This window comes from Ammodytes marinus (assembly GCF_949987685.1).
Source record: "Ammodytes marinus genome assembly, chromosome: 10".
In the NCBI taxonomy this organism is placed as follows: domain Eukaryota; kingdom Metazoa; phylum Chordata; class Actinopteri; order Uranoscopiformes; family Ammodytidae; genus Ammodytes; species Ammodytes marinus.
The window spans coordinates 11,185,976-11,206,146 of NC_137214.1; the positions used below are offsets into that span (position 1 = coordinate 11,185,976).

The following is a 20,171-nucleotide window of genomic DNA, read 5'->3' on the forward strand; positions in this document are numbered from 1 at the left end:
ACAGCACGCTAAGTATATATTCAACTTTAATCATGGTGTGCTGTCAAGCGCTTGACTATATTTGTCGCTTTATAACGGGGTTATACGCATACAAATACCTATGTTAGGTGTGTGATATTCTCCCTAAATTGAAAAACAATCTAACATGATTTAATATTGATCTGTCTTTGAATGCAGTGCGTTAACTAAAAACATGAAGCTCGTTCAAGTCAAACAACGTTTCATTCCGATATATAACAATTAAATGTTTTCCCATAAAATGATTAATATTATTATTATTAATATCATTATTGTTATTATTAATAATATTGTTATTATTTTAGTATTACTATGGACAACTGAATAGGTCTCACTGTTAAATGTGTAAAACAACAAAACACAACAACATCAACAACACAAAGTAATCCTGCATCGCCTTGTTATACCGAAACAAATACTCATGGTGTCAGTGTGTACCAGCAAACGAGAGGGTGCAGTCAATCTCCACCCTTCTCTTGGAAGAAATGTACATCCTGATTCTGCTTTTGTGCCACAGTTGACACAAACCGCTTCGTGTAGGACAGCACAGTGAATTTTTTCTATTAAGGAATCTCTTATTCATCGTTGAGATATTTTAAACTACTTAATAATATTGTACTTATTCTACCGCGTGTGGTCTTCCTCGCACTAACAATGGGATGCAGTAGATTTTCGCTGTTGTACGGCCTCGCTTGTATTTTTGTTGTCCTCTACCCCGTCTATGGAGATGTGAGCTACTCTATCCCGGAGGAGATGAAGCGTGGCTCTGTAATTGGAAATATCGCAAAGGACCTGGGTCTTGATGTGGGCAGACTGTCTGCTCGCAAGGCCCGTATCGATACTGAAGATAATGGTGTTAAGTACTGCGGTGTTAACCTCAATACTGGAGACTTGATTGTACAAGAAAGGATCGACAGAGAAGGGCTTTGTGCTAAAAAGGCATCGTGTGTTCTTAAACAGGAGCTTGTACTGGAAAATCCTTTAGAGCTGCACCGTATTAATATCCGCATTCAAGATATTAATGATAATTCACCCCAATTTCAAGAGGAAACACTGACATTTGAAATGCGGGAATCGGCTGTCAAGGGTGCACGTTTTCTCTTGGGTGAGGCACGCGATGGAGACATCGGAGAAAATTCTGTTCAGAGCTACTCACTTCAGCAGAATGATCATTTCTCATTAAATGTGAAGACTATGGCCAGTGGACGAAAATCTGGTGAACTAATCTTAGACAAAGAATTAGACAGAGAGGAGAAACAAGAACTTACGTTATTGCTTACCGCTTTTGACGGTGGCTCTCCTCAGAGATCGGGCACTGTAGTCATACACGTCACTGTACTAGATGCTAATGATAATGTACCAGTGTTTAGCCAGACCGTTTATAAAGCGACTCTGCCCGAACACTCTCCTCTGGAGACATTGGTGATCACGGTGAGTGCTACTGATGCAGATGACGGAGCGAACGGTGAAGTTATTTACGGATTTGATCATGTTTCAGATGGAAACCGGGTTTTCTCTCTAAATCCCAAAACAGGAGAGGTTAGAGTGGCTGGACCTATGGATTACGAAAAAGAGTCGTCATATGAAATGCAGATGAGCGCAAAAGACGGTTTGGGATTGGCCTCATATGCAACGCTAATTATTGATATTATTGATATCAATGACAACGCACCTGCTATATACCTAAAGTCCCTTTCCAACCCCATACCTGAGAATGTGTCACCTGGTACAGAGGTGGGCATTATTAACGTGCAGGATAGAGACTCTGAGAATAACAGACAGGTCCGCTGCTCCATCCAACAAGGCGCCCCCTTTAAATTAGTTCCTTCTATTAAAAACTATTATTCTCTGGTGACCACTGGACAACTGGACCGTGAACTAGTGTCTGATTACAACATTACAATCACTGCCACTGACGAGGGCTCTCCACCTCTGTCCTCCTCTAAAACTGTTCAGTTATCTGTAGCAGACATCAACGACAACCCACCTGTGTTTGAGGAACAGTCTTACAGCGCATATGTGACTGAAAATAACAAACCTGGCTCCACTTTATGTTCCGTTACTGCTCGAGACCCCGACTGGAGACAAAATGGTACAGTGATTTATTCTCTGTTACCCGGTGAGGTGAACGGTGCCCCGGTGTCCTCCTATCTGTCTGTTAACGGAGACACGGGGGTGATCCACGCTGTGAGGGCGTTTGATTATGAACAGTTCAGGAGTTTTAAAGTTCACGTGATGGCCAGAGACAACGGTTCTCCTCCGCTCAGCAGCAACGTGACCGTCAGTGTGTTCATATCGGATGTGAATGACAACTCTCCTCAGATACTGTACCCCGCCCCGGAGGGCAACTCCTTCATGACCGAGCTGGTCCCCAAAGCTGCACACGGAGGCTCTCTGGTGTCCAAAGTGATAGCGGTGGACGCAGACTCCGGACAGAACGCCTGGCTGTCCTATCATATAGTCAAATCCACTGATCCGGGACTTTTCACTATCGGTCTCCACAGCGGAGAGATCAGAACACAGCGGGACATTTCTGCATCTGACAGCATGAAACAGAACCTTATTGTGGCAGTGAAAGATAACGGACAGCCCTCTCTCTCTGCCACCTGTTCCATGTATTTACTTATTTCTGATAACTTGGCTGAGGTGCCAGAGCTGAAGGATATTTCATATGATGAGAAGAACTCCAAGCTAACCTCTTATCTGATCATAGCGCTGGTGTCTGTCTCCACCTTCTTTCTGACATTCATTATCATCATCCTGGGTGTGAGGTTTTGTCGCAGGAGAAAGCCCAGACTGTTGTTTGATGGAGCAGTTGCCATCCCCAGCGCTTATCTCCCTCCAAATTACGCAGATGTTGACGGCACAGGAACTTTACGCAGCACTTACAATTATGACGCCTACCTGACAACGGGTTCTAGAACCAGTGACTTTAAGTTTGTGACATCTTACAATGACAACACGCTGCCTGCTGACCAGACTCTGAGGAAAAGTCCTTCTGACTTCGCTGATGTTTTCGGGGACTGTGATGGTTCTCCTGAGGTATGTCACATGTCATGTCATTGAACTTGTATGCAACGTCGTAAATAAGCCAGTGTTATATTTTGCTTTGACTCTTTTCATTTGCATCGTTCTGCTCTGTAGTGGTTTAGTAGTCACATGTCAAGTCATTGAACTCGTATTTCAACGTCGTTAAAATGGCTCTATTACTTGTGTTTTGCTTTGTGTGTTTTGAAGTTGTATCGTTCTGCCCTGTAGAGGTGTTGATGGTTCAATTGGTGTAAGGTTTATTAAGAAAAGATGAGCGATTAAACACAATTAAGACTTCAGTAATTGTATCTGCAGATTGTAGTTAATATTTTAAATGAGACCATTTGCAAGCTGATGCCTTGTTCCTCTGTCCATGGTGCTGAACTCACTGAGCGTTTATTTCGGGGTTTTATGATGTTGATATTTCCTCCTTAGTTTACATTTTGTTTTAGTAATGGTGTCATCATACAGTTTTTCCCCCAAATTAGTTAGGGGATCTTTTCTTTGATAGTTGCATGTTGTATCTCTCTTCAGGTATCATTGTGCCTTTTCTGGATCAATTAGTTTATCAATGGATAATGAGACCTCTTGAAAGGCAACATGAAGAAACTGAGAACGTGATCCCTGTTTAGTTTTCCTGGTAACATAACTAAGTTTGCCTTCTATGTGTAACATAATAACTTGTGCAGCCTTAAAAACATGCGTCTTTCCTTAAATACATTTGACACGCAATCTTTAGGAAGGTCATGTATTTGACACAATAGAAAACGCTACTTACGTTGTTTTTAAGGTAATTCTCTGGACATCTGTTCACAAGATAAACACCACATAGCCTACCGTTTCCCAAATGTTGAACTATTGCAAATATTTTACAATTCAAAATTGAAGCAAGTAAATGTGCAAATAAATTCATATCATACAAGACCGAACAAAAATGATTTGACGGAGCTCTCCCCAACATATTCGTTTCATACTTATATTTTAATTGTGTTATATATGTTACACCTATCTAGTGTATTGTTTAAACCAGTTAAACGGCAGCTTCATTTATTTGACCTTTGCTACAATTGTTGAACACTATCAAACGGTTTTAAAGTTGTATAACTTCAGAATGTAATACTATTCCATAGAACAATCACTCACACTATCGTCCACTTTTACTGTTGTTTAAAACCTGGGAAATATTCTCTGTTTCTTAATCACGGGAGAATCGCGAAAACAAATACCTGTGTTAGGTGCGAGATATTTTCCCTGAGCTGACCAAATTCTGATACGATTCAATCTTATTTTGTCTTTGAATGCAGCACCTTAAATTAAAACATACAACTCTTTAAAGTCAAATTACTTTTCATCCTGATACAACTTGCAAAAAAAACGATTATTATTATTATTATTATTATTATTATTATTATTATTATTATTATTATTATTATTATTATTATTATTATTATTATTATTATTATTATTATTATTATTATTATTGTTGTTGTTGTTATTATTGAGGGCACCTGGGTTGGTCACACTCTTCATTTCTAAACAAAATAAGTAAATGATAATCCTACATTGCCCTGTTATACCGAAACAAATACTCATGGTGTCAGTGTGTACCAGCAAACGGGAGGGTGCAGTCATTCTCCACCCTTCTCTCTCAACGAATTTGAAGCCTGATTCTGGTGTTGTACTGCAGTTGAAGAAAACGGCTTCATGTAGGACATCAATGTGAAATTTTGTCTTTGTCAGGAGGACTCATTAAATCATCGTTGATATTTTTTGGACAACATGAAACCATATGCTTCCTTTATCGCACTAACAATGGGATACAGGAGATATTCATTGTTGCACGGCCTCGCTTGTATCTTTCTTGTTCTCCACCCTGTATATGGCGACCTGAGCTACTCTATCCCGGAGGAGATGAAACGTGGATCTGTAATTGGAAATATCGCAAAGGATCTGGGTCTTGATGTGGGCAGACTGTCTGCTCGCAAGGCCCGTATCGATACTGATGATAACAACGTCCAGTATTGCGGCGTTAACCTCAATACTGGAGACTTGATTGTACAAGAAAGGATCGACAGAGAAGTGCTTTGTGCTAAAAAGGCATCATGTGTTCTAAAACAGGAACTCGTCCTGGAAAATCCTTTAGAGCTGCACCGTATTAATATCCGCGTTCAAGATATTAATGATAATTTACCCCAATTTAAAGAGGAGTCACTTAGGATTGAAATTCAGGAATCAGCAGTCAAGGGTGCACGTTTTCTTCTTGGAGAGGCGCGTGATGGAGATATCGGAGAGAATGCTGTTCAGGGGTACTCACTTCAGCAGAACGACCATTTCAAATTAAATGTGAAAACAAAAGATGGCGGGCGAAAATATGGCGAATTAGTCTTAGAAAAAGAATTAGACAGAGAGGACAAAAAAGAGATGACTTTATTGCTTACTGCGTTTGATGGTGGCTCACCCCAGAGATCAGGCACTGTATTACTACACGTCACTGTACTAGATGCTAATGATAATGAACCAGTGTTTAGCCAGACCGTTTATGAATCAGGTCTGCCTGAAAACTCTCCTCTGGAGACATTAGTGATCACAGTGAGTGCTACAGATGCAGACGAAGGTATAAACAGCGAAATGACGTATGAATTTGATCAAGTTTCAGATGAAAACACCAACGTGTTTTCTTTACACTCTAAATCAGGAGAGGTGAGAGTGGCAGGAGCTATTGATTATGAAAAGATGTCATCCTATGAAATGCAAATTAGTGCAAAAGATGGTCTGGGATTAGTTTCATACGCAACGCTAATTATTGAGATTACTGATCTAAATGACAACGCACCTGCTATATACCTGAAATCCCTGTCCAACCCCATACCTGAGGACGTGTCACCTGGTACAGAGGTTGGCATTATTAACGTGCAGGATAGAGACTCCGAAAGCAACGGACAGGTCCGCTGCTCCATTCAACAAGGCGCCCCCTTTAAATTAGTTCCTTCTATTAAAAACTATTATTCTCTAGTGACCACAGGACAGCTGGACCGTGAACTAGTGTCTGATTACAACATTACAATCACTGCCACTGACGAGGGCTCTCCACCTCTGTCCTCCTCTAAAACTGTTCAGTTATCTGTAGCAGACATCAATGACAACCCACCTGTGTTTGAGGAACAGTCCTACAGCGCATATGTGACTGAAAATAACAAACCCGGCTCAACTGTATGTTCCGTTACTGCTCGAGACCCCGACTGGAGACAAAATGGTACAGTGATTTATTCTCTGTTACCCGGTGAGGTGAACGGTGCCCCGGTGTCCTCCTATCTGTCTGTTAACGGAGACACGGGGGTGATCCACTCTATGAGGGCGTTTGATTATGAACAGTTCAGGAGTTTTAAAGTCCACGTGATGGCCAGAGACAACGGTTCTCCTCCGCTCAGCAGCAACGTGACCGTCAGTTTGTTCATATCGGATGTGAATGACAACTCTCCTCAGATACTGTACCCCGCCCCGGAGGGCAACTCCTTCATGACCGAGCTGGTCCCCAAAGCTGCACACGGAGGCTCTCTGGTGTCCAAAGTGATAGCGGTGGACGCAGACTCCGGACAGAACGCCTGGCTGTCCTATCATATAGTCAAATCCACTGATCCGGGACTTTTCACTATCGGTCTCCACAGCGGAGAGATCAGAACACAGCGGGACATTTCTGCATCTGACAGCATGAAACAGAACCTTATTGTGGCAGTGAAAGATAACGGACAGCCCTCTCTCTCTGCCACCTGTTCCATGTATTTACTTATTTCTGATAACTTGGCTGAGGTGCCAGAGCTGAAGGATATTTCATATGATGAGAAGAACTCCAAGCTAACCTCTTATCTGATCATAGCGCTGGTGTCTGTCTCCACCTTCTTTCTGACATTCATTATCATCATCCTGGGTGTGAGGTTTTGTCGCAGGAGAAAGCCCAGACTGTTGTTTGATGGAGCAGTTGCCATCCCCAGCGCTTATCTCCCTCCAAATTACGCAGATGTTGACGGCACAGGAACTTTACGCAGCACTTACAATTATGACGCCTACCTGACAACGGGTTCTAGAACCAGTGACTTTAAGTTTGTGACATCTTACAATGACAACACGCTGCCTGCTGACCAGACTCTGAGGAAAAGTCCTTCTGACTTCGCTGATGTTTTCGGGGACTGTGATGGTTCTCCTGAGGTATGTCACATGTCATGTCATTGAACTTGTATGCAACGTCGTAAATAAGCCAGTGTTATATTTTGCTTTGACTCTTTTCATTTGCATCGTTCTGCTCTGTAGTGGTTTAGTAGTCACATGTCAAGTCATTGAACTCGTATTTCAACGTCGTTAAAATGGCTCTATTACTTGTGTTTTGCTTTGTGTGTTTTGAAGTTGTATCGTTCTGCCCTGTAGAGGTGTTGATGGTTCAATTGGTGTAAGGTTTATTAAGAAAAGATGAGCGATTAAACACAATTAAGACTTCAGTAATTGTATCTGCAGATTGTAGTTAATATTTTAAATGAGACCATTTGCAAGCTGATGCCTTGTTCCTCTGTCCATGGTGCTGAACTCACTGAGCGTTTATTTCGGGGTTTTATGATGTTGATATTTCCTCCTTAGTTTACATTTTGTTTTAGTAATGGTGTCATCATACAGTTTTTCCCCCAAATTAGTTAGGGGATCTTTTCTTTGATAGTTGCATGTTGTATCTCTCTTCAGGTATCATTGTGCCTTTTCTGGATCAATTAGTTTATCAATGGATAATGAGACCTCTTGAAAGGCAACATGAAGAAACTGAGAACGTGATCCCTGTTTAGTTTTCCTGGTAACATAACTAAGTTTGCCTTCTATGTGTAACATAATAACTTGTGCAGCCTTAAAAACATGCGTCTTTCCTTAAATACATTTGACACGCAATCTTTAGGAAGGTCATGTATTTGACACAATAGAAAACGCTACTTACGTTGTTTTTAAGGTAATTCTCTGGACATCTGTTCACAAGATAAACACCACATAGCCTACCGTTTCCCAAATGTTGAACTATTGCAAATATTTTACAATTCAAAATTGAAGCAAGTAAATGTGCAAATAAATTCATATCATACAAGACCGAACAAAAATGATTTGACGGAGCTCTCCCCAACATATTCGTTTCATACTTATATTTTAATTGTGTTATATATGTTACACCTATCTAGTGTATTGTTTAAACCAGTTAAACGGCAGCTTCATTTATTTGACCTTTGCTACAATTGTTGAACACTATCAAACGGTTTTAAAGTTGTATAACTTCAGAATGTAATACTATTCCATAGAACAATCACTCACACTATCGTCCACTTTTACTGTTGTTTAAAACCTGGGAAATATTCTCTGTTTCTTAATCACGGGAGAATCGCGAAAACAAATACCTGTGTTAGGTGCGAGATATTTTCCCTGAGTTGACCAAATTCTGATACGATTCAATCTTATTTTGTCTTTGAATGCAGCACCTTAAATTAAAACATACAACTCTTTAAAGTCAAATTACTTTTCATCCTGATACAACTTGCAAAAAAAACGATTATTATTATTATTATTATTATTATTATTATTATTATTATTATTATTATTATTATTATTATTATTATTATTATTATTATTATTGTTGTTGTTGTTATTATTGAGGGCACCTGGGTTGGTCACACTCTTCATTTCTAAACAAAATAAGTAAATGATAATCCTACATTGCCCTGTTATACCGAAACAAATACTCATGGTGTCAGTGTGTACCAGCAAACGGGAGGGTGCAGTCATTCTCCACCCTTCTCTCTCAACGAATTTGAAGCCTGATTCTGGTGTTGTACTGCAGTTGAAGAAAACGGCTTCATGTAGGACATCAATGTGAAATTTTGTCTTTGTCAGGAGGACTCATTAAATCATCGTTGATATTTTTTGGACAACATGAAACCATATGCTTCCTTTATCGCACTAACAATGGGATACAGGAGATATTCATTGTTGCACGGCCTCGCTTGTATCTTTCTTGTTCTCCACCCTGTATATGGCGACCTGAGCTACTCTATCCCGGAGGAGATGAAACGTGGATCTGTAATTGGAAATATCGCAAAGGATCTGGGTCTTGATGTGGGCAGACTGTCTGCTCGCAAGGCCCGTATCGATACTGATGATAACAACGTCCAGTATTGCGGCGTTAACCTCAATACTGGAGACTTGATTGTACAAGAAAGGATCGACAGAGAAGTGCTTTGTGCTAAAAAGGCATCATGTGTTCTAAAACAGGAACTCGTCCTGGAAAATCCTTTAGAGCTGCACCGTATTAATATCCGCGTTCAAGATATTAATGATAATTTACCCCAATTTAAAGAGGAGTCACTTAGGATTGAAATTCAGGAATCAGCAGTCAAGGGTGCACGTTTTCTTCTTGAAGAGGCGCGTGATGGAGATATCGGAGAGAATGCTGTTCAGGGGTACTCACTTCAGCAGAACGACCATTTCAAATTAAATGTGAAAACAAAAGATGGCGGGCGAAAATATGGCGAATTAGTCTTAGAAAAAGAATTAGACAGAGAGGACAAAAAAGAGATGACTTTATTGCTTACTGCGTTTGATGGTGGCTCACCCCAGAGATCAGGCACTGTATTACTACACGTCACTGTACTAGATGCTAATGATAATGAACCAGTGTTTAGCCAGACCGTTTATGAATCAGGTCTGCCTGAAAACTCTCCTCTGGAGACATTAGTGATCACAGTGAGTGCTACAGATGCAGACGAAGGTATAAACAGCGAAATGACGTATGAATTTGATCAAGTTTCAGATGAAAACACCAACGTGTTTTCTTTACACTCTAAATCAGGAGAGGTGAGAGTGGCAGGAGCTATTGATTATGAAAAGATGTCATCCTATGAAATGCAAATTAGTGCAAAAGATGGTCTGGGATTAGTTTCATACGCAACGCTAATTATTGAGATTACTGATCTAAATGACAACGCACCTGCTATATACCTGAAATCCCTGTCCAACCCCATACCTGAGGACGTGTCACCTGGTACAGAGGTTGGCATTATTAACGTGCAGGATAGAGACTCCGAAAGCAACGGACAGGTCCGCTGCTCCATTCAACAAGGCGCCCCCTTTAAATTAGTTCCTTCTATTAAAAACTATTATTCTCTAGTGACCACAGGACAGCTGGACCGTGAACTAGTGTCTGATTACAACATTACAATCACTGCCACTGACGAGGGCTCTCCACCTCTGTCCTCCTCTAAAACTGTTCAGTTATCTGTAGCAGACATCAATGACAACCCACCTGTGTTTGAGGAACAGTCCTACAGCGCATATGTGACTGAAAATAACAAACCCGGCTCAACTGTATGTTCCGTTACTGCTCGAGACCCCGACTGGAGACAAAATGGTACAGTGATTTATTCTCTGTTACCCGGTGAGGTGAACGGTGCCCCGGTGTCCTCCTATCTGTCTGTTAACGGAGACACGGGGGTGATCCACTCTATGAGGGCGTTTGATTATGAACAGTTCAGGAGTTTTAAAGTCCACGTGATGGCCAGAGACAACGGTTCTCCTCCGCTCAGCAGCAACGTGACCGTCAGTTTGTTCATATCGGATGTGAATGACAACTCTCCTCAGATACTGTACCCCGCCCCGGAGGGCAACTCCTTCATGACCGAGCTGGTCCCCAAAGCTGCACACGGAGGCTCTCTGGTGTCCAAAGTGATAGCGGTGGACGCAGACTCCGGACAGAACGCCTGGCTGTCCTATCATATAGTCAAATCCACTGATCCGGGACTTTTCACTATCGGTCTCCATAGTGGAGAGATCAGGACACAGCGGGACATTTCTGAATCTGACAGCATGAAACAGAACCTTATTGTGGCAGTGAAAGATAACGGACAGCCCTCTCTCTCTGCCACCTGTTCCATGTATTTACTTATTTCTGATAACTTGGCTGAGGTGCCAGAGCTGAAGGATATTTCTCATGATGAGAAGAACTCCAAGTTAACCTCTTATCTGATCATAGCGCTGGTTTCTGTCTCCACCTTTTTTCTGACATTCATTATCATCATCCTGGGAGTGAGGTTTTGTCGCAGGAGAAAGCCCAGACTGTTATTTGATGGAGCAGTGGCCATCCCCAGCGCTTATCTCCCTCCTAATTACGCAGATGTTGACGGCACTGGAACTTTACGCAGCACTTACAATTATGACGCCTACCTGACAACGGGTTCTAGAACCAGTGACTTTAAGTTTGTGACATCTTACAATGACAACACGCTGCCTGCTGACCAGACTCTGAGGAAAAGTCCTTCCGACTTCGCTGAGGTTTTTGGAGACTGTGACGCTTCTCCTGAGGTATGTCACATGTCATGTCATTGAACTCGTATTCAACTTCGTGAATTAGCAATGTATGTGTCTTCTGTTTTGACGGTTTTAACTATATCCTTCTGCTCTGTAGTGGTTTTGATGGTTCAAGGTTTACTATGCAAATATGATCGTTTCTACAGAGTTAAGACTCAAGTATTTGTTTTGGCAGAATTTGATTAATATGAGAAATGATTCAGGGACCATTCTTTCTTTATTAAAGTATGTCAGATTATGTGGTTTAATTTTTGCTATTTTTTTTTAGAGTCCAGTGAGGGAAAACGCTTCGAATTGTATTCAGTGTTTCTCTGTCCATGGTGCTGAACTCACAGAGAGTTTACTTCTAAGTTGTATGAATCGGATATTTCCCCCAGTAGTTAATGTTGTTTCATGAAAGTTGTTGTTATACTTGTTTTGTCTGGCTAAAATAGTTAGGGTTTTTCTCCTTGATAGTTGCATGTCAACATGTGGTTGCTCTAAACTGGTAACATTGTGCTTTCCGTGATCTGTACTTAAAAGCTGTTTATCACAATCTACATTAATAACGAGACACATTAAAGACAACACAAATATTTGAATGGGACCTGTTTTTTCTCTTGCCCCTCTGTGTAAAATGATTTACACTGCGGCCCTATGTGTCTTAACTTAAACACAACACACAGTCTTTCAAAGAAAGTTAATTAAGTTGATAGAGTGGTACATCCTACTTACATCAGACATAAATATTTTTTTCACAAAACAATAGCACACAACCGAGTTTCTCTAAAACGTTCGTCTTGTTTAACTGATGTTTAATTGCTATAATATATGCTCTGTTGCTTAATCGTGGGAGAATCACTCATACCAGACCTGTGTAAGGTGTGTAATACTAATTTCCCCGAGTTGACAAAAAAATTGTACATGACTCAATATTGATCTGTCTTTGATTGCAGTGAGTTAACTTAACACATAAAGCTCCTTTAGGTCAAGTAACTTTCCATCCTGAGATACAATCACAACAATGTAATGATTCTAATTCTAATTATGTTATTATTATTATTATTATTATTATTATTATTATTATTATTATTATTATTATTATTATTATTATTATTATTATTATTATTATTATTATTATTATTATTATTATTATTATTATTAAAGGCCACCGAATGGGTCTTAACGTTTTAATTAAAAAACAATGACAGGAAGAAAAATAATCCTAATTGCCCTGTTATAACGAAACAAATACTCATGGTGTCAGTGTGTACCAGCAAACGAGAGGGTGCAGTCATTCTCCACCCTTCTCTCCACAAATCAACTGCCTGATTCTACTATTGTGCCGCAGTTGACATAAACCGCTTCGTGTTGGACAGCTATGTGACTTTTTTTCTTTGTAAGGATTCAGAATATTATCGTTCATATATTTTTTTAAAACAATACTTTGTATGTCTTCTTTCTCGCAAGAATAATGGGATACAGTAGCTTTTCACGGCTCTACGGCCTTGCTTGTATTTTTCTTGTCCTCCACTCCGTCTATGGCGACCTGAGCTACTCCATACCGGAGGAGATGAAACGTGGATCTGTAGTTGGAAATATTGCAAAGGATCTAGGACTTGATGTGGGCAGACTGTCTTATCGCAAGGCCCGTATCGATACTGAGGATAATGGTGTAACGTACTGCGGTGTTAACCTCAATACTGGAGACTTGATTGTACAAGAAAGGATCGACAGAGAAGGGCTTTGTGCTAAAAAGGCTTCGTGTGTTCTAAAACAAGAACTCGTACTGGAAAATCCTTTAGAGCTGCATCGTATTAATATCCACGTTCAAGACATAAACGACTATTCACCCCTTTTTAACGATGATTCGCTTAAAATTGAAATGCAGGAATCAGCAGCGAAGGGTGCACGTTTTCTTCTCGGAGAAGCGCGCGATGGAGACATCGGTGAAAATGATGTTCAGGGTTACTCACTTGAGCAGAATGACCATTTCAAATTAAATGTAAACACGAAATCTGGTGGACGAAAATACTGCGAATTAGTATTAGAAAAAGAATTAGACAGAGAGGATAAAGAAGAAATAATACTATTGCTAACTGCAGTCGATGGTGGCTCGCCTCAGAGATCAGGTAATGTAGTCATACACGTCACTGTACTAGATGCTAATGATAACGTACCAGTGTTTAGCCAGGTCGTTTATGAAGCAAGTCTTCCTGAAAACTCTCTACTGAATACATTGGTGATCACAGTGAGTGCTACAGATGCAGACGAAGGTTTTAACGGCGAAATCACGTATGGATTTGAACATGTGTCAGATGAAAATAAAGTATTTTCTTTACACTCTCCATCAGGAGAGTTAAGAGTAGCTGGACCTATCGATTATGAGAAAATGTCATCATATGAAATGCAAATAAGTGCAAAGGATGGTCTTGGATTAGTTTCATATGCAACGATAGTCATTGACATTACTGATATGAATGACAACGCACCTGCCATATACTTGAAATCACTGTCCAACCCCATACCCGAGAACGTGTCACCTGATACAGAGGTTGGCATTATTAACGTGCAGGATAGAGACTCTGAGAATAACAGACAGGTCCGCTGCTCCATTCAACAAGGCGCCCCCTTTAAATTAGTTCCTTCTATTAAAAACTATTATTCTCTGGTGACCACAGGACAACTGGACCGTGAACTAGTGTCTGATTACAACATTACAATCACTGCCACTGACGAGGGCTCTCCACCTCTGTCCTCCTCTAAAACTGTTCAGTTATCTGTAGCAGACATCAACGACAACCCACCTGTGTTTGAGGAACAGTCCTACAGCGCATATGTGACTGAAAATAACAAACCCGGCTCCACTTTATGTTCCGTTTCTGCTCGAGACCCCGACTGGAGACAAAACGGTACAGTGATTTATTCTCTGTTACCCGGTGAGGTGAACGGTGCCCCGGTGTCCTCCTATCTGTCTGTTAACGGAGACACGGGGGTGATCCACGCTGTGAGGGCGTTTGATTATGAACAGTTCAGGAGTTTTAAAGTCCACGTGATGGCCAGAGACAACGGTTCTCCTCCGCTCAGCAGCAACGTGACCGTCAGTGTGTTCATATCGGATGTGAATGACAACTCTCCTCAGATACTGTACCCCGCCCCGGAGGGCAACTCCTTCATGACCGAGCTGGTCCCCAAAGCTGCACACGGAGGCTCTCTGGTGTCCAAAGTGATAGCGGTGGACGCAGACTCCGGACAGAACGCCTGGCTGTCCTATCATATAGTCAAATCCACTGATCCGGGACTTTTCACTATTGGTCTCCACAGTGGAGAGATCAGGACACAGCGGGACATTTCTGAATCTGACAGCATGAAACAGAACCTCATTGTGGCAGTGAAAGATAACGGACAGCCCTCTCTCTCTGCCACCTGTTCCATGTATTTACTTATTTCGGATAACTTGGCTGAGGTGCCAGAACTGAAGGATATTTCATATGATGAGAAGAACTCCAAGTTAACCTCTTATCTGATCACAGCGCTGGTGTCTGTGTCCACCTTCTTTTTGACATTCATTATCATCATCCTGGGTGTGAGGTTTTGTCGCAGGAGAAAGCCCAGACTGTTGTTTGATGGAGCAGTCGCCATCCCCAGCGCTTATCTCCCTCCTAATTACGCAGATGTTGACGGCACTGGAACTTTACGCAGCACGTACAATTATGACGGCTACCTGACAACGGGTTCTAGAACCAGTGACTTTAAGTTTGTGACATCTTACAATGACAACACGCTGCCTGCTGACCAGACTCTGAGGAAAAGTCCATCAGACTTCGCTGAGGTTTTTGGAGACTCTGACGCTTCTCCTGAGGTAGGAATGGGTGTTGCAAGTCGTTTGACCAATTAGCACTTCATCTGATCCACCCATGCACGTTAAGTTGATAATTGTATTAGCATTTATTATCTTCCCTTTGAATTATGACAGTAGATATGTGTGAGTATAAGTAATTATGTCTAAATGAATCTTGACTGGATCCCTCATTGAATAGTTAATAGTTATTATTTTTTTGTAAATTGAGCTTTATCACGCATCAAGCGTTCAGATGAGAATGATATCAATGCTGTGGTGTGGTTATCCGAGCTTGATTTGCACACACTTTTTCTACAACTGGTGTATTTTAACATCGGTATCATTGCTTGTGTCTTTTTGTGGCAGAGCTGCAGCTTGCTGTTTGTGTCTCTGTCCTTGGTGCTGAACCTCACTGTTTCTCTTGTGATATATTGTCAAGAGCAAACTTGACTCCTAACTAACTCCTACTTCGTAGCGTTTTAGATTACAATGAATATGTAAATCTGCTTATCTTTTCTGTGCAAAAAAAAAATTGGAACCATCTACAGCGTTAAGTTCAGCTGGACATTTCAAAACGATTGTTTTAAAAAAATTCACCCCAGCGTGCATTGTTTTCATTGAGCATTATTTAAAATATATGTTTATATTTTTTATCTGTGTTGTTTTTTGTATGTTGGCTTCATTGAAGAAGGAAGACCTCAATGATTTCGGAAATTTTAAGTCAAGTTTCAATTTCATTTCACTTACAAAATGTTTTCTTTGAGACAACCATTTTGTAATTATTATCCGTGCATTTATGATTTCCTGAGAGGTATAGCATTAAGGGAAAACAATATCACACCAATGAGAATAGTAGGCCTACAAGTTGTTTTCGGTCAGTGATTAACACAAATACACTTTTTTTACCACATTTACACAACAACTGTTCTTTTTTAAATCCGAATCTATGTCCAACCTCCTAAACATTCCCTCGCAAGTTAAACATCAAGCCTGATGTTCTATCATACGTTTGTGTATGTTTTAAAAAAACAAAATATCATGTACCTTTAGATTTTGGTTACCTAACTGAAACGTTATCCAAAGGAGGATGGATGAAGGCAGAAATATATGTGGTTCAGATAAATACAATTAAATCTATTGTGTATTTTGAGAAAAGAGAGTGACGGAAATATTTAATTTGAGTAACCAGTGTGCTAGGTTGCTGTGTTCATAAATTGTCTAACATTCGGGGAATATTGTCTTTCTGTTATAATTAAGACCTGCTTTAGGCGGATTACTTCAGCAAGAGTATAGTTAATAAGTCCATATATCACAGGAAACAAGCATTACACTCAACTGAAAGGAAATATTAAATACATAACGTCCGATCACTCTTTAAAATGCCAGTTTACAAATCTTATTGTTCAAACAGAAAGGCCGAACTATCTAATAATATGTCTGTAAAATTTGCAGTTTTTGAAAAACTGTTATGTTTCATTTGTACTCGTGGTGTCACTATAGACCAGCTAAGGACTCAGATGTTCAGTTTGCTTTGCACACCACTCATCATTGGGAATGACCATCCTTGTGTTCTGTACAGCCTTCAACACGGACGACAAATGCTGGAGGCATATCTATTGAACGATTAACCTATTGTAGTGTTTGAAACTAACGTGTTTTAACTTGTGTAGTACAATAAGAGCATGATGTATAGACTGCGCATTATTCAAAGCTTCGGCTTTGTCTTTTTCTTTGTTGTGGTGCAGTACGCACACGGAGACCTGAGCTATTCTGTACAGGAGGAGCTCAAGCGCGGATCTGCTATTGGAAATATCGCCAAGGATCTCGGACTGGAGGTGGGCCGGCTGTCTGCTCGCAAAGCTCGTGTTGACATGGAAGGAAACGACAAACAGTATTGCGCTATTAACCTTCGGAGCGGGGATTTATTCGTTGCAGAAAGAATAGACAGAGAGGAGCATTGTGGAGAGAAGCCTTCGTGTGTTCTTAAATTCGACTTATTGTTGGAGAATCCATTAGAGTTACACCGGTTGTCTCTGCAGGTGCAGGACGTAAACGACAATGCACCAATTTTCCCGAAGGATACTGTAAAACTGGAGATTAGAGAGTCAGCTGACAAAGGAGCCAGATATCGCATTAATGCAGCGCACGACTCGGATATAGGCAAAAACTCCGTTGAAAGCTACGTTTTGCAACCAAACCCCCACTTTGTGTTCAGTATTCAGACTACAAGTGCTGGCAGTAAATATGGTGAGTTGATTTTAGATAAGGAGTTGGACCGAGAGGAGCAGCAAGAAATGAAATTATTGCTCACAGCTTTAGATGGTGGCTCTCCTCAGAGATCCGGCACTGTAGTCATACACGTCATTGTGCTGGATGCTAATGATAACGCCCCCGTGTTTACTGAGGCCATATATACAGCCACGTTACCGGAAAACTCACCTATTAATACCCCCATTATCACCGTAAGTGCATCAGACGCAGACGAAGGTGTCAACGGAGAAGTTACATATGAATTTAGCCGAATCTCTGATAAATCACGGAAGCTTTTTTCACTCAATCCAATTTCCGGAAAAATCGTTGTTACAGGTGGCATAGACTATGAAGAAGGGCCCAAATATGAAGTATTTGTTGAGGCCAAAGATGGTTATGGCCTCTCATCGGAATCAAAAGTGATAATAGATATCACAGATGTGAATGATAATGCCCCGGTGATATATCTAAAATCACTCACAAATCCAATATCCGAAAACGCATCACCTGGTACAGAGGTTGGCATTATTAACGTGCAGGATAGAGACTCTGAGAATAACAGACAGGTCCGCTGCTCCATTCAACAAGGCGCCCCCTTTAAATTAGTTCCTTCTATTAAAAACTATTATTCTCTGGTGAGCACAGGACAACTGGACCGTGAACTAGTGTCTGATTACAACATTACTATCACTGCCACTGACGAGGGCTCTCCACCTCTGTCCTCCTCTAAAACTGTTCAGTTATCTGTAGCAGACATCAACGACAACCCACCTGTGTTTGAGGAACAGTCCTACAGCGCATATGTGACTGAAAATAACAAACCCGGCTCCACGTTATGTTCCGTTACTGCTCGAGACCCCGACTGGAGACAAAACGGTACAGTGATTTACTCTCTGTTACCCGGTGAGGTGAACGGTGCCCCGGTGTCCTCCTATCTGTCTGTTAACGGAGAAACGGGGGTGATCCACGCTGTGAGGGCGTTTGATTATGAACAGTTCAGGAGTTTTAAAGTCCACGTGATGGCCAGAGACAACGGTTCTCCTCCGCTCAGCAGCAACGTGACCGTTAGTGTGTTCATATCGGATGTGAATGACAACTCTCCTCAGATACTGTACCCCGCCCCGGAGGGCAACTCCTTCATGACCGAGCTGGTCCCCAAAGCTGCACACGGAGGCTCTCTGGTGTCCAAAGTGATAGCGGTGGACGCAGACTCCGGACAGAACGCCTGGCTGTCCTATCATATAGTCAAATCCACTGATCCGGGACTTTTCACTATCGGTCTCCACAGTGGAGAGATCAGGACACAGCGGGACATTTCTGAATCTGACAGCATGAAACAGAACCTCATTGTGGCAGTGAAAGATAACGGACAGCCCTCTCTCTCTGCCACCTGTTCCATGTATTTACTTATTTCTGATAACTTGGCTGAGGTGCCAGAATTGAAGGATATTTCTTATGATGAGAAGAACTCCAAGCTAACCTCTTATCTGATCATTGCGCTGGTGTCTGTATCCACCTTCTTTCTGACATTCATTATCATCATCCTGGGAGTGAGGTTTTGTCGCAGGAGAAAGCCCAGACTGTTGTTTGATGGAGCAGTCGCCATCCCCAGCGCTTATCTCCCTCCTAATTACGCAGATGTTGACGGCACTGGAACTTTACGCAGCACCTACAACTATGACGCCTACCTGACAACGGGTTCTAGAACCAGTGACTTTAAGTTTGTGACATCTTACAATGACAACACGCTGCCTGCTGACCAGACTCTGAGGAAAAGTCCTTCAGACTTCGCTGAGGTTTTTGGAGACTGTGATAGTTCACCTGAGGTATGTCACATGTCATGTCATTTAACGTCGTGAATAAGCCATTTTTGTGTTTTGCTTTGTCTCTCTTTTCAATTGTATAGTTCTGCTCTCTAGTGGTATCTATGGTTTCAGAAAATGGTTGCATGCCTGTTGATTATTTGGTTCCAGTGAGAGAAAACTCTTCGAATTGCGCAACATGTTTCGCTGTCCTTGGTGCTGAACTCAGTTTGATCATTCTGATGCATTTTAAGAGAGTTTATTTATGTGTTTTATGATGTTGGTATTTTCCCTTCTGCTCTATATTGTATTTTTTTAATACATATTTTGCTCAAATATTTAGGGGTTCCTCTCCTTGATAGTTGTATGTGGTTGCCCCATGGTGTCATTGGATGTGCCTTTCCTGTATTGATCAGGAAGGTGTATCACTATGAAAACGGATGCCTTGTGCAAAACGTATATATTGCGAATAGGACCTCTTTTTATTCTGTTTGGCTAGTAAAGACTCTCATTCCAAGTTTTGAGACCTGATACTTACATTTGTGTGGAACAGCACCTCAAACTACTAGAAGTATCCTCATGGTTTCATTGTGTGGTTTTTGACGCATTAATAGTGGTATATCAATCAATTCCAAGCCGTATTGCTTTGACCTTTGCTACAATTGTTGATCACTGTCAAACTATTAAAGTTTGCTTAACGTCGCACTTCAATAATATTCCATACAACAATAGCACGTCAAGTGTATATTCAACGTTAATCATGGTTTTGCTGTTAAGAGCTTGAATATATTTGTTGCTTTAGTAGGCTACGGGGTCACGCGTACAAATACCTATATAAGGTATTTGATATTTTCCCCGAGTTGAAAAAATTA

At 41.1% G+C, this 20,171-nt stretch overlaps 4 protein-coding genes across 4 annotated transcripts; all 4 read left to right on the forward strand.

Moving 5' to 3' along the window:
• Positions 1–711: 711 nt before the first annotated feature.
• Positions 712–3,276, forward strand: LOC307256915 (protocadherin gamma-A11-like; the record flags this gene model as incomplete). The annotated part of the gene is made up of 2 exons (XM_080036031.1): positions 712–3,060; positions 3,256–3,276. Exons 1-2 carry the CDS (start codon positions 772–774, stop codon positions 3,274–3,276), a joined length of 2,310 nt encoding a protein of 769 aa, XP_079892157.1. The 5' UTR covers positions 712–771.
• A 1,620-nt stretch (positions 3,277–4,896) lies between these two features.
• On the forward strand, positions 4,897–7,467 carry LOC307256916 (protocadherin gamma-A11-like; the record flags this gene model as incomplete). The annotated part of the gene is made up of 2 exons (XM_080036032.1): positions 4,897–7,251; positions 7,447–7,467. The coding sequence occupies exons 1-2, from the start codon at positions 4,960–4,962 to the stop codon at positions 7,465–7,467; spliced, it is 2,313 nt and encodes a 770-aa protein (XP_079892158.1). The 5' UTR covers positions 4,897–4,959.
• A 1,599-nt stretch (positions 7,468–9,066) lies between these two features.
• On the forward strand, positions 9,067–11,533 carry LOC307256917 (protocadherin gamma-A11-like; the record flags this gene model as incomplete). The annotated part of the gene is made up of 2 exons (XM_080036033.1): positions 9,067–11,421; positions 11,525–11,533. Exons 1-2 carry the CDS (start codon positions 9,130–9,132, stop codon positions 11,531–11,533), a joined length of 2,301 nt encoding a protein of 766 aa, XP_079892159.1. The 5' UTR covers positions 9,067–9,129.
• Positions 11,534–12,880: 1,347 nt separating this feature from the next.
• On the forward strand, positions 12,881–19,733 carry LOC307256918 (protocadherin gamma-A4-like; the record flags this gene model as incomplete). Its single annotated transcript, XM_080036034.1, has 3 exons — positions 12,881–13,234; positions 17,287–19,323; positions 19,716–19,733. 3 exons carry the CDS (start codon positions 12,881–12,883, stop codon positions 19,731–19,733), a joined length of 2,409 nt encoding a protein of 802 aa, XP_079892160.1.
• Positions 19,734–20,171: the final 438 nt, after the last annotated feature.